The sequence below is a fragment of the Montipora foliosa genome, chromosome 7 (genome assembly GCF_036669935.1).
Source record: "Montipora foliosa isolate CH-2021 chromosome 7, ASM3666993v2, whole genome shotgun sequence".
NCBI classification, from domain to species: domain Eukaryota; kingdom Metazoa; phylum Cnidaria; class Anthozoa; order Scleractinia; family Acroporidae; genus Montipora; species Montipora foliosa.
In genome coordinates, this window is record NC_090875.1 from 14,272,799 (window position 1) to 14,285,298 (window position 12,500).

General features: G+C 39.7%; 2 protein-coding genes across 3 annotated transcripts in view; one reads left to right on the forward strand and one right to left on the reverse strand.

Annotated features, from left to right (window-relative positions):
* The window catches only part of LOC138010694 (adenosine receptor A2b-like), a 35,137-nt gene extending 25,432 nt beyond the window's left edge, over window positions 1-9,705 (reverse strand). The window contains exon 1 of one of the 2 annotated variants that reach the window (XM_068857670.1): window positions 9,495-9,705. The gene's annotated coding sequence lies outside the window, so the exon portion shown is untranslated. Of the gene's footprint in view, window positions 126-9,494 lie in introns of those variants that run through there. The other variant, XM_068857669.1, reaches the window with a different exon arrangement.
* Window positions 1-12,500, forward strand: part of LOC138010690 (uncharacterized) — a 99,558-nt gene that overhangs the window by 80,775 nt on the left and 6,283 nt on the right. The window contains exons 13-15 of the mRNA XM_068857663.1: window positions 3,840-3,924; window positions 5,551-5,609; window positions 12,112-12,179. Coding sequence (XP_068713764.1) covers window positions 3,840-3,924; window positions 5,551-5,609; window positions 12,112-12,179 — 212 coding nt within the window. The remainder of the gene's footprint in view (window positions 1-3,839; window positions 3,925-5,550; window positions 5,610-12,111; window positions 12,180-12,500) is intronic.

Sequence of the window (12,500 nt, forward strand, 5' to 3'; positions counted from 1 at the left end):
GGAACAGAAATGCAAGGCGTGTTTCGGAGATATTGTGTCTTAAAAAGGCTTCTTCCGTTTTCGGTCTGAACCGAACAGTATCCTGTTTATTCTGCTCCCGACAATGGAATGTTCGGAATAAGGAAAATTCTGTTTACTCGGAAGACGCCATCGTGCGCGACCAGAATGTTTAACTTTTTCAAACTCATTCACAATTCATATGACGTTGACCTACCATAAGGCTCCATTCCGGTGTCAGCGGTGTCATCATAACTTTTATGCGTCGTTTCTTGTGAGTCTTCACCGTCCAGAGGACGTGCTCGGCTCGCAATCACAGAGAATTTAATGGTAATGGGTCCTGATTGTGTAACCTTTATTCTAAAATGATGTTACTTGACTCAATAAATAATTTTGTTCGTAAAGTTATCAAAATCTGCTTATAGATATACTTTTTCCTATAATATTTGCTGCCCAAAATCTTCTTGCAAAATTTTTCTTAAAATCTGCAACCTCTAGTCTTGATGGGCCTTAAGCCGATGACACACGGTTCAACATCCGGCAAAGACGTATTGAACGGAATAGAGCTGATCTCTATTTTTGGGTGCAGGGATGGCGCAGTGGTAACAGCACTCGCCTCCCACCCAATGTAGCCCGGGTTCGATTCCCAGACGGGGCGTCATATGTGGGTTGAGTTTGTTGGATCTCTTCTCTGCACCGAGAGGTTTTTTCCGGATACTCCGGTTTCCCCGCTCCTCAAAAACCAACGCTTGACTCGATTTGTGTTAATTGTTAATTTCGGTTTACAGTGTCCCTCCCCAATTAGTGCTTCAGCGCTAGAACGACTAGACACTTAAATAAAGTTCCTTTCATTTCCTTTCCTTTCGTTCAACATCGTTCAACAACGTTCAACGTGTTGAATTATAGCATATTCCAACATTCAACATGGAATGGCAGACTGTTCAACATTTGTTGAACAACAGCTGCAACATTTGCACGAATGTTGAACCGTGTATCATCGTTTTTAATTACACGGCGGCCATGTTAATTCCCAAGGGATTGAAAACTTTTGTTTTGCCCCTCCGAAACTCGTTCCCATACATTTCAACTCGAGGCGCGGGGTACGAAATCTATTGTCTATGGCCAATATGGCCGCCGCCTGAATATGGCCCATTTGTATATTCATAAAACGAGAACTGAATCATGTATGAAGATAAACAACTTTATTTTGATATCGCATTTTACATTACATTACATACTGTAACACAAGCTTATTTGTTGCTGACGTTGAATGCAACGGTACAGTCAATTCAGTCTCTAAAACACAAAGGGTTGGGCCTTCCGGTTTCTTTTAATAAATTAATTAATTAGTTATTTTTTTATACTTACATGTATACCTACACTTAACAAAACTTACACTTGTACTACTTACAATAACTTGCAATACATGTACAGTTACACTAATCAAAATATAGTTGGTTTACTTACAATGCTCTTTTTGTTGTTTTTACATTAATTGGTCAAACCTTAAATAATAATAATAATAATAATAATAAAGGTAAATAATAATAATAATAAATAAATAATAAGTAAATAAAGGTACTATGGAACATTGCCCTACACCTAGACGTCGTTCCTAAGGACGGTGCAAACAAACCTGACATCGCTATATGCAACAAGAAAGAACGCCAGTGGCTTTTATTTGAAGGAACTGTATGTAACATCGGACAGATTCAAGAACGAGACAAATTGAAAACAGATGAATATGCTGATTTAAGGGCAAGTTTAAAGAGATTGTATCTCGGTTACAATGTTATTTATTTAATTTTCTGTCCGGGTACCATAAAGAACTGATTCACAAGTTAAACAATGTAGGACTCTCTGATAGTATGAACGTGATTAGAAAATGTCAAAAATGGGGAATCGCACAAAACTGTGAAATAGAGAAAGCTTTTCATAGCCGTAAATGAAGCATCAGTCTATTTGAAACATGATAGGAAATTTCCCAGATTATTGTAATCCGCAGTTTCACTACGATCCGCACTTGAAAACAAAGCGAAAGTTTGAAATAAGCACAATAATAATAATAATAATAATAATAATAATAATAATAATAATAATAATGATAATAATAATAATACTATTGTAATCGGAACATTTGGAACAGTTCCAAAGGATTTAAAGAGGAGACTAGAGAATATTGGTATAGAGACCAAGATAGACGAGCTTCAGAAAAGTGTTATTCTGAACACGGCAAGGATTCTTAGGAAGGTCCTAGAAGTTTGAGGAGACTTGTTGTCACCAAGCTTCCTGGAGTACTGAAGTTCCATTGGAAATCCAATGTGCGAAAACAAGATGATGATGATAATAATTAGTAAAATCCAACTAGTGGTCTATTATCAATGCTGCGTTCTGATTGGTTGAGCTACCAGTAGGCTATTTGTTATAGCCCACTAGTAGCGAAAAGCGCCGGCTTTGAAAACCAAAACAGCAATTAAAGTCTAGCTTTAACTAGCGAAAGATGTTTTGTCTCGATATTTTTTTGACCAACTAGTTGGATTTTACTAAAACAATTATTAGGTAATCATTGTGGATATTGCGTCACCGTGGGACCACAGGGTGCATGAGAAGGAAGTTGAAAAGCTGGAGAAATACCAGGAGCTAAAGAGAGAAATTAAGAATATATGGGGGATCAGACATGTATAAGTACCGATAGTTGTTGGTGCACTTGGAGGAGTAAGTAAAAGGTGAGATGGATGGCTTACAAAGCTAGGGATTGCTATCAAGAAAGGACTCTTGCAGAAAACGGCCTTGTTAGGAACAGCAAGGATCCTAAGAAAGGTTCTGGAAAACGAAACAAGAGGGAATGACCCAAAGGACCTTTGGCCATTGGGTATGGCTCGCTCCTTTTGTTTAAATGCGGTATAATATCTGCCAGAGCGTAAACGCCATGAGATGATAATAATAATGATAATAATAATAATAATAATAATAATAATATAATAATGATAATAATAATAATAATAATAATAATAATGATGTTTTTTTAACTTACAAGATATAGGGTTGTTAATTTCCTAAAATTCAATGGGTTATTAAATTAAAAGATAGCAACAGGTGTCTAATCACTTGGAAATAATGAAACCACTCGGCCTGCCTCGTCGTTTCAATAGGCCATTTCCGAGTTTACGTTTTCCTCCTCTTCAAAGCGGGTCTAAGTGCGAAGTTTTTGTGTTGGTAATTAGTTCTACTTCATAAGAAAAACTTTGCACTTAGACTCGCTTTGAAGAGGAAGCAGACATGAACTCGGAAGTGGCCTATTGTTCAATCTCGTTTGGAACCTCGTTCTCAGGGCTTTTTCACCGAAGAGAGGGCGAAAAGCCCTTGGAACGAGGTTGGTGATGAAATTGAGACAGTGCAATTTCACTGGTTTCCAGGCCACTTGCGAGGTAACTATTATGTTTGTTCGCGTCTTTGTAATTCCAACGCCAAAATTATCGATTTTCAAATGACGTCATGGCGGCCATATTTGTGTCCGTAAACAAAGGGCTGCCAATATTTTGTGTTCCACTCTATCAGAGAACCTCCTCTCCTACTAGAAAGAATTTTAAACCGAAGGAAATTTTGTATTTGTGCAAGTTATCCGCGATAGGACAATTGACGCAAATTTGGCCTTGGGTTTAGCCGTTTCTTTTTAAAACTTTGACCGTGAAACTTCTGATTTCTATCTTGTTGAGAATAACCCGTTTCGGCCTTTTTGTTTGGTAAATTTTCTCATTTCCACAGTAGTTCTTATATATGGTTATAAAGCAAGAAGAATTGCTGGCCTTGATGCTGGAAAACCTGTTTTATTTATTTTGCAGACGCCTACCGCCTCTCACGAAATCATGCTACTTAGTAAAACGCTAAGTAAAGATCTCTCTGTACTTCTTTATGCCTGCATAACTGGTAAGTGCTCTGTAGCCTTGCTCTCTCCGCTGTAAACCCCGTAAAACTTGTCAATCTTGTATAGCTATTTTTGGAAAAGAAAAGCACACTTGAAATGGTGAACTTAGGAGAGAATCATTATTTACGAAGGATGACGATGATGATGACAACGACGATGACGTCAACGATGACGCTGATGACGATGACGTTGACGATGACGATGATGATGATTATGATGCAGATGAGGACGATGACGTATGACATGGACGATGACGATATGATGACGATGATGATGGTGATGATGATGATAGTGAAGGTGATGCTGATGACGTTAACGATGACGCTAATGACTCGTGTGATGATGATGCGGATGACGATAACGACGATGATAATGATGATGAAGCTGGTAATGACGATAACGATGATGATGATGATAATGACGATGATTTTGATAATGACCTTGACGAAGATTCTGACGATGACGTTAACGATGACGCTGATGATGACGATGGGGGCAACGATGACGATGATCATGATCGTGATCGTGATGATACTGATGACGATGACGTTAACGATGATGATAAATCATGCCGATACTGATGACGACGATGACGGTGACAATGAATCTATGATGATGGTGATCACCACGACTATTTGAAAGCTTATATAACCGCGAACAATTATTCAACCAACTGAGGAGACTACGAATCAACCTTAAAGGTGTTTCATCGAGGAGTGCAAAAGAATAGAATAAAATAGACTGTGTTTTATTAAGAAACATTGCATTAAAAACTGAATTGCGCCTCTTAACAATTCTAATCAAATATGCAACTGCAATTCAAATATCTTATTATCTACTTAATAAAAATGTTCCTTAGTCAATAAAATGCTTCTTTCGAGCTCTTGATACTGAAAGACTTCCCAAATCTTTGGTTCTTAAAAATCGGCTGAGCAAACTGAACTCGTATGGACTAGTACTTGTGGGAGGTAGAGGTCTAAAAATCTTGCAAGAAGGATTGCTTATAATAGATTGAAATAGCTGTTCTGTTAATTAAGCTCTCCAGGTGAGCCATAATGGACCCCAGCCCTGCAAGCTGAAGGGCCTTTGAGTAATGCACCCTGGGAAAAAGACATGAGAGGGCCTTTCTTTGCACTCTTTCAAGCTCGACTTGAAGGTACTTAGGTAATGCGTAGTGGAAGAAAGGACAAGCGTAATGTAACGAACACCTAGTACATGCGCAATAGACCGTATTCATAAATGTCATCTAAGTAAGTAATCTTTTTTCTTTATGCTAATCATCCTCACTAGCCTCGTTAGCACGAACAAATTCAAAAGACATTTTGCTCTAAAGTGAGGCTAGTGGGGATGATTAGCATAAAGACAAAAGAATAATTTATTGTCCGCCATTTATGAATACGGTCTGTAGCAGGTTACAACATCTGCTGTTGGAACGGGCCCACGTTTTGGTTGTAAGAGAAACTACAGCTTTACTGGAGAAAAACCTCGCCGAGCGCAGAAGAGAACCAGCAAACTCAACTTACATATCAACCCTGCTGTGTGGTGCAGAGAAAGTGCTCTCTTTACAAGACAAAGCAACATGACCTTTTTGGGCTTCACTGTAAAGTTTTGTTTTGTTTATCTTGCAGCATTAAGAGACAACATGGAGTTATATGCCCTAAGTAGTGGAATGGTATTTCCTAAATTGGTAAGCAGTATTTTGTTTTCTCTGCTGGTTTTATTGTTCGGCCTCTGTGATTCTACAAGCCTGTTTCTCGTTATTTTTAATTAGTGTCTCTTGTCCTGTCAAAACTACTCATGAAATAATTAACAATTATTCTACGAGGCGCGTTGGATATGAAGTGATAGAAAACGCGCCGAGTTGGTTATAATCGTTTTATATCCAGCAAGCCCGAGTAGAGTAATTGTTTTATTAAAAACTGGTTCAACATCTCTTCTTTTGGTGTTCCCGACCGGGGGTGGTGTTGTCGACTAAAGCATTGATTTCTGCCTCTGGCAACTCCGGTCTAAAACAACCGTTGTGTCGCCCATTTTTGTCTCAGAGCTGCAAAAATGTTTTGAGCTCGCTTTATTGCTGACGCCTGCCTGATTCCTTGACTATATTAGGTACAGCAGTTATATAAACTGGTAGCCTGTGTCCGGCGAGCCAATGAAAATGCTGGAAATCTGATATCCGTAGTTCAGTTGTTAATAATTGTTAAATATACAAAGTGCGGGTTATAGGTAAAAGGTAGAAGTGACCTCGCACTTGTTTGGAAATTTTAGCAATTGAAAATGAGCCAATGAAAATGAGCCAATGAAAATGCTGGAAATCTGATATCCGTAGTTCAGTTGTTAATAATTGTTAAATATACAAAGTACGGGTTATAGGTAAAAGGTAGAAGTGACCTCGCACTTGTTTGAAAATTTTAGCAATTGTCGCTTTTTGACACCTGGGGAGATTCAGGCCGGGTCTCAGCGAGATTCCAATCCTTGACCTCTGCGAGGATCACGTCTGCCTCTCATCTATAACCCGCACGTCATATATATGTATTTCTTAAAATTTCGACCTCGGATATCGCGTCTCTGGGTCACTCAATCTCGGTTATCAGCTCATATACCGTATGACCTAATATGGGAACTTATTGCGTATATAAATTGTTGCCAAGCTGGAGACTGTTTGACTTTAATTTCCAGGCGTCCAAGCATTCAGAATTTAATGAAAATAAAAAAAAAAACAATTAAAAACAATTATTCCATTCGCACTTGTTGGATATGAGACTCGGCAATTTTGCCTTTCGTAAACAAGCGAAAATTTAGGACTAGATTAGCAGCGTATGTCGCTTAGTATTTAAAAAAAAAACTGGGAAAAAACCTTAGAAAAAAATGTCGAACTCAGTTGAATGCCTTAAGAACACTTAACCTCTACACTACCGAAACAACATCTTCAGGTTGGCAATTTTAAAGTATTTAAATGAAGCGAATCCTAACAATTTATTGAAAGCCAACCGAATAAAAAGGCTTAGTTACTAAGAATGGCATCGACCGTCAAAAATGGCATCGCTTGTTTACGAAAGGGAAATTAGCCTCGACGCTACGCACCTCTTTGGCTATTTACCATTGTATATCCAACGCACGCTCATGGAATGATTTCAAAAGATACATTTATTTCATCGAGTCCTTTCACGGAAAACATGAGCCCAACAAATTGACCTGCTCCCAACTGTGTGGCGTCATAGCTCACTTGGTAGAGCATTGCACTGACATCGCAGAGGTCATGGGTTCGAATCCTGTTGAAGCCACCTGAACTTTTCAGGTTTCCAGAAACCCAAAGTAATTACCTTGGCCAATCAAAAAGGACGGAGACAATCCAGTAAACCAATCAAAACTCGAAGTAATTACACGTAGTCGACACAAAGCGCGGGAAAATGTGCACGTTCGAGCTACGATTGGTGTTGGTTTCACTTCTGATTGGTTGAAGAAGTGGCGCGAGAACTTTGAAACAATCACTGAGTGAAGTAAATGCAAAACCAAAGCATATTCGCTACTTACTTTCGACACTCAATTGAAAACCGCTCTATCAGAATTGGCCGTGCATCTAATCACGTGCATTACTGAGCATAAATACTTTTCGAAAGGTAGTTTATCTGGCCAAGGGAGTAGGGGTCTACGTTTTCTGTAGTGCTGCTAAAGTTGGGGAGAAAATCACGGGGACACTTCGTGACGCTTACAAGAATTGACGTGCATGTCATTCCGCCAATTTCTTCAGATATCTTAGCAAAAAGGCATAACATGACCAAGACTGTAATGAGTTGTCTGTGCGCATGTTTGCGTCGCTTGTAAGAACCAGGATTAATGGACTCCTGTATTTCCTCACTTCTGAAAATGTTTTACGCATTGTTATATGACTAGCTCCGTGAGCGGGCAAGATGAACCAAATCGCGCGCTGTGATTGTCTACCCGAGCGGGTAAGATGGAGTTATCTTCCCCGCTCGGGATTTCTCGCTTGGTCCCGCAAGATCACAGATCATTTTTTGGTGTTTTAAGTCATACAATAAATCTTTTATTGACCAAGCTTGTTCGGTCAAGATGGCGCATAAACGCACAAAAAAAGAACTTGGCCAATATCCAGCCATCTCGACCTCACGCTTGGTCAATAAACCATATTTATTGCTAAAATATAGGGGGACACTAGGCGACAAGTCGCTGTAGCGACTTTTTTGTGAAAGTACGGCCGGGTCGCACTAGGCTACAACTAGTAAATAGTTTTCACTACATCTCACCCGCCTAAGATAATATGGATGACAGTTAAAGTGTTTTCCAATTAATATGTGTTGCACGTTATGATGTCTTCGTATTATGCTACATGTAATAAATGTAGTAGTAAATGAAAGTGAAACTGAGATGCAAGGGAAGGATGGGCAACAACAAACAGTAGTTATTTTCAATTTGCATCAACGGGTTATTTTACGCTATCAATTGAAAAGTCATTTACATAATTATGGAAAATGCCTTGAAAATATGATGGTAAAACGGGAACATAGGAACATTAAATAGAAGGCAACATTTCGTCGTCATCTTTTTTATCCACGTGGTTCTTTCCACGGTACCTTGAAATACTATAAAATACGAACAAACTGACTCGGTTATTATATTCGGATCACTGATTATTATTATTATTATTATCTGTGAACAACTGTTGTAAATATGATCGAAGATTGTATGAAAATGTTGATACTGAGAATACGCTTTTGCTTTTTGGAGTTGCGTCTAGCAGTTTGTGGACCGAGTCTGTAGCCCCTGTTTCTGATTTGTGTCTGAAAAATCGTCGCCCCGGTTTCTGATTAGTGACTGAAAAATCGATTTCTGACCCAAGGCAATATGATTTTCTATCAGATACCACTAGTAATAGCTATCGCTAAGTGCCAACGAGTCAGTCAATATAATACATAGTTTGCAGATTTGTATCAGAGTTCCAAAATACCCAACAGTAGTTGTAATTTTTTTTATTCTTAAGTACTATACTGCAAACTCAACTTATCTAGTTAACAATAATACAATAATAGAAATTGCACTCTTTGTATCTCCAACAGCATTGTAAAGTAATGCTGTAATTTTTGATCATGAACGGCCGTAATTTTAATAGGAATATACAATAATTAAGTTCAATAAAATCAGTACCATGTAAAACATCGCCAAAGCGTTTTCAGACTTTTCAGTGTCAAACATGTAATGGAGAATCAAACTCTGTCGCACATAAAAGTAGCTTCACTTGTAGAGTTTTTATTTTGCAAGATACAAGTCAAATTGATCGTTGAATTGTGTACTTTGCAGACAACATATTTTATTTGAAAATTAAATTAAATTGTTCACAACTCGACTGTTACAAAGCGAAAAACAAAATGCTCTAGTCGCTGACCGAAAGCTGAAATTGACAACAGCGGCCGATAAGAACACGTACGCCGGTTTACTTTTTGAGCTCGTTCACTCAATATAGAACACGCTGGTGCGAAAATAAATATTAAAGAACACTCAAAGCAAGTGTACACAACACAATGGTTAGGGAAATGGGAAAAAAAGTGTTTTCACTCACCTCCGAAAACAAGATCATCATCATGCTAGTTTGTGCAATGGCATCACACATCAAAACAGGCGCTTTCGTGGGTTCTTGAAGTCACATGATAAGCGGCCTTACATTAAATTTTCTCTGGAGCGCTCGAAATTCTTTCTGCATACACAACACTCTCGCTCTTCGGCTCTATAAGGCTGCCGCCTCGTCAGCCTGGCGTCTTCGCTCGGCTGACTCGTTGGCAATAATCTTCAACGTGAAGGTAAAAAGAATCCCTGTAAATATTCGAAAATTACTCACCGTCAATCGCTATGCTGAACATGAGCACTTCGATATCGATGCTTCTTGTGACTTTCTGCTCGTGACTCAAGTTACCCAGAACACCTCGCGAACTCGGTGAGCAATACCGATACCACCTTGCGCGCCCGGTTGAGCAAATCGAGATTGCTTTCACCTCCACAACATCTACCAATTTACATATTTTCCCTTTTTGCGCGGGGGCTTCTAGGTTGTCTCTTCTAGGTTGTGGCTTCAGCTGGCCTCTGGGCCAAAACCCTGCGGGGGCGAAAAATTATTATGAATTCGCAATTTCCGAGAAAAAAAAAAGGCAAACCCAATTTGTTCTTCGGTATCCTGACAAAAGAGTTGCAGGCAAGATGCTGGATCCTCCAAAATTTGGTGAAGTTTGACAAAAAGTTGTAAGTTTCTCGCGCGTCTGTTCCACTCGACCAAGATTTGCTGTTGTACATAGAGAAAAAATCCGCTAATGCGACCGGGCCTTTAATCCTTGTCGCTGCTAAAAATTTTGTCGCAGCGATCACTCGCATGAATTTTTTAAATTCTCTTCTTCAAATCCCACAATGCATCTTGTTTACCCCCCAGAATTTGACATAATCATTGTTTTCGATTTTAAAAACAATGCCTATGCATTTTTTTTTTTCTGGGGGGGAGGGGGGTTAAAGAGGTGGATTATGGGATTTGAGAAAGTAGGGAATGGGCAGGTTAGGTTAAGGTTAGGTTGGGCCTTTTGCAGCTGGCGATCACATGGTACAAAAACCGGCAAACTGGATGTCCCAGTGCGCAATTTGCTCTCCATTGTGGCGCTTTTTGTACCATGTGATCACTAGCGGCAAAAGGCCTATTCGTGCAGCATTGCCTCACTTGTGCGATAAGTCGCAGAGACAAATTACAAATCAACCAGTGAGATAGCGTCATACATTTTCCCATGATTTCTCAGTAGCCAATTTGCTGATGAGAATACTAGTACACAAACTTGTCTGAAAGTAGCTTCAATTCTGAAATGCCGTGTACCTTATTTTACGAGGATTCAAGTGTGTACTGACGTTACGGATGGTGGAAGGTTTCCAAGGAAAAAGTCAATAGACGGTCGTTGTTATTACATCGAAGTTTACTAGGATGCCTCAATGTGTTTGATGTCGCCAATTGGCTTTGGCGCTGTTCAAATAGTGAAACTTTTCAGGAAGACTCCCTTTATCCCCTCCCCTTTTCCTTTCCCCCCCCCCCCCCCACCCTACCCTCCAAGAAAACCCGTATTGCAAGCGTGGTAAACGCAAGTGTGTAAAATGAAGTAAGGCTGCCATATTAGATGGCAAGAACCAAAAAAGAGCACGAAACGGGGAGCTCTGTGCCTTGCTCTTTGCGAACAGTGTGTGTGATGTTTAACGCCCCATAGTGCTATTTAACAATTAGACCCTTCGCCCGCAAGGGCTACGGGTCAATATCCCATGGGGCGAAGCCGAATGGGCTATTTACCCGTGGCCCTTGAGGGCGAAGGGTCTAATTGTTTTAGTATCATCACCCAACTAGTCGGAAAGAAAAGGCAATAATAAAGTTAGCAAATGCAAGTTGAAGAAATATTCATTTGGGAATAAAACGAAAGAAAGCGTCACGCTTTTCGCTACTCGAGGACTATTACTAATAGTCTTCTAGTAGCGTAGCCAATCAAAATGCAGGATTTGCATTAGTCCACTAGTTGGGTGATACTAAATAATTTTAGCTATGTTAAACGCAGTGTAGTCGATTTGCACGCTTCGATGTACCCTTCCTGATTGTCGACGTGCACAAACTCAGGGCGTGAATCCTGCTTTTATTCGAAAATCCGGTTGTTACAGATGTCGGCTTTCTTTTAAAAGATGTGTAGCTTATAGCAAAGATATCGTTGACGTTATCTATGGTCCCAACTTGCGCCTCATTGGCTGTCGAAACAAAGGGTCTTTTGTTCCTGTGGTTGGCAAATTTGAATGACAAAAACAGTGTTTGTAAGAAGATATCTTCCCTATAATATTTGTATTATCGCGTTGAATAAGAAATTATTACCGAGTCGACTGGCTAGTGGGACACTGCATACAACCTAGGTAACTTGTAACTTGGAGGTTATGGCATGCGACCGCAGAGATGCTGTACGTTCCATTCCTTCCTTGGGGTCTGATTTCCTTGTGGCTATTTCTTTGGAAAGTAACTACTTTATAGAGTCAGGCTTCTTAAAAATCTCTTGCATTTCTACCAAATGTTTTTAAATGACAAATTTTCATTTTGTAAATCGGTGCGATTCGTGCCCTGCCGAAAATGGAGCAAACCGTCGTCCGATTAGTTACTCAACTGCTCTGTTTTATTTCGCAAGGTCCCGTCTCCAGATGGAAGCGACCTTCCGGCGATCATCCGAATTGTCTACCGCGGAGCAGCGGAATCGTAAGTAATATGCTCAGCTGTACTTCTCGGTTGTAGAACCAACACTTGACACTTGCTCAGTGACTGATATTTACATTGAAAGAACGAGTGGGTATGACGTGTAGTTAATACGTTGCTGTCCCCATGGAGACCATGTACACGTGTAAAGCGCATGCAAATCTTCCACATTGTTGGTAGAGCTGTGGAAATAAATCCAACATTGGTTTGCGACACTTAAGTGATCACACGGATATATTCTCACCAGGTATACCAGCAGAAAAAAACGTGCACCATTCGCTTTCTTAAGCCTCCCCCCAATAGGCGATTTGCATGATGGCATCA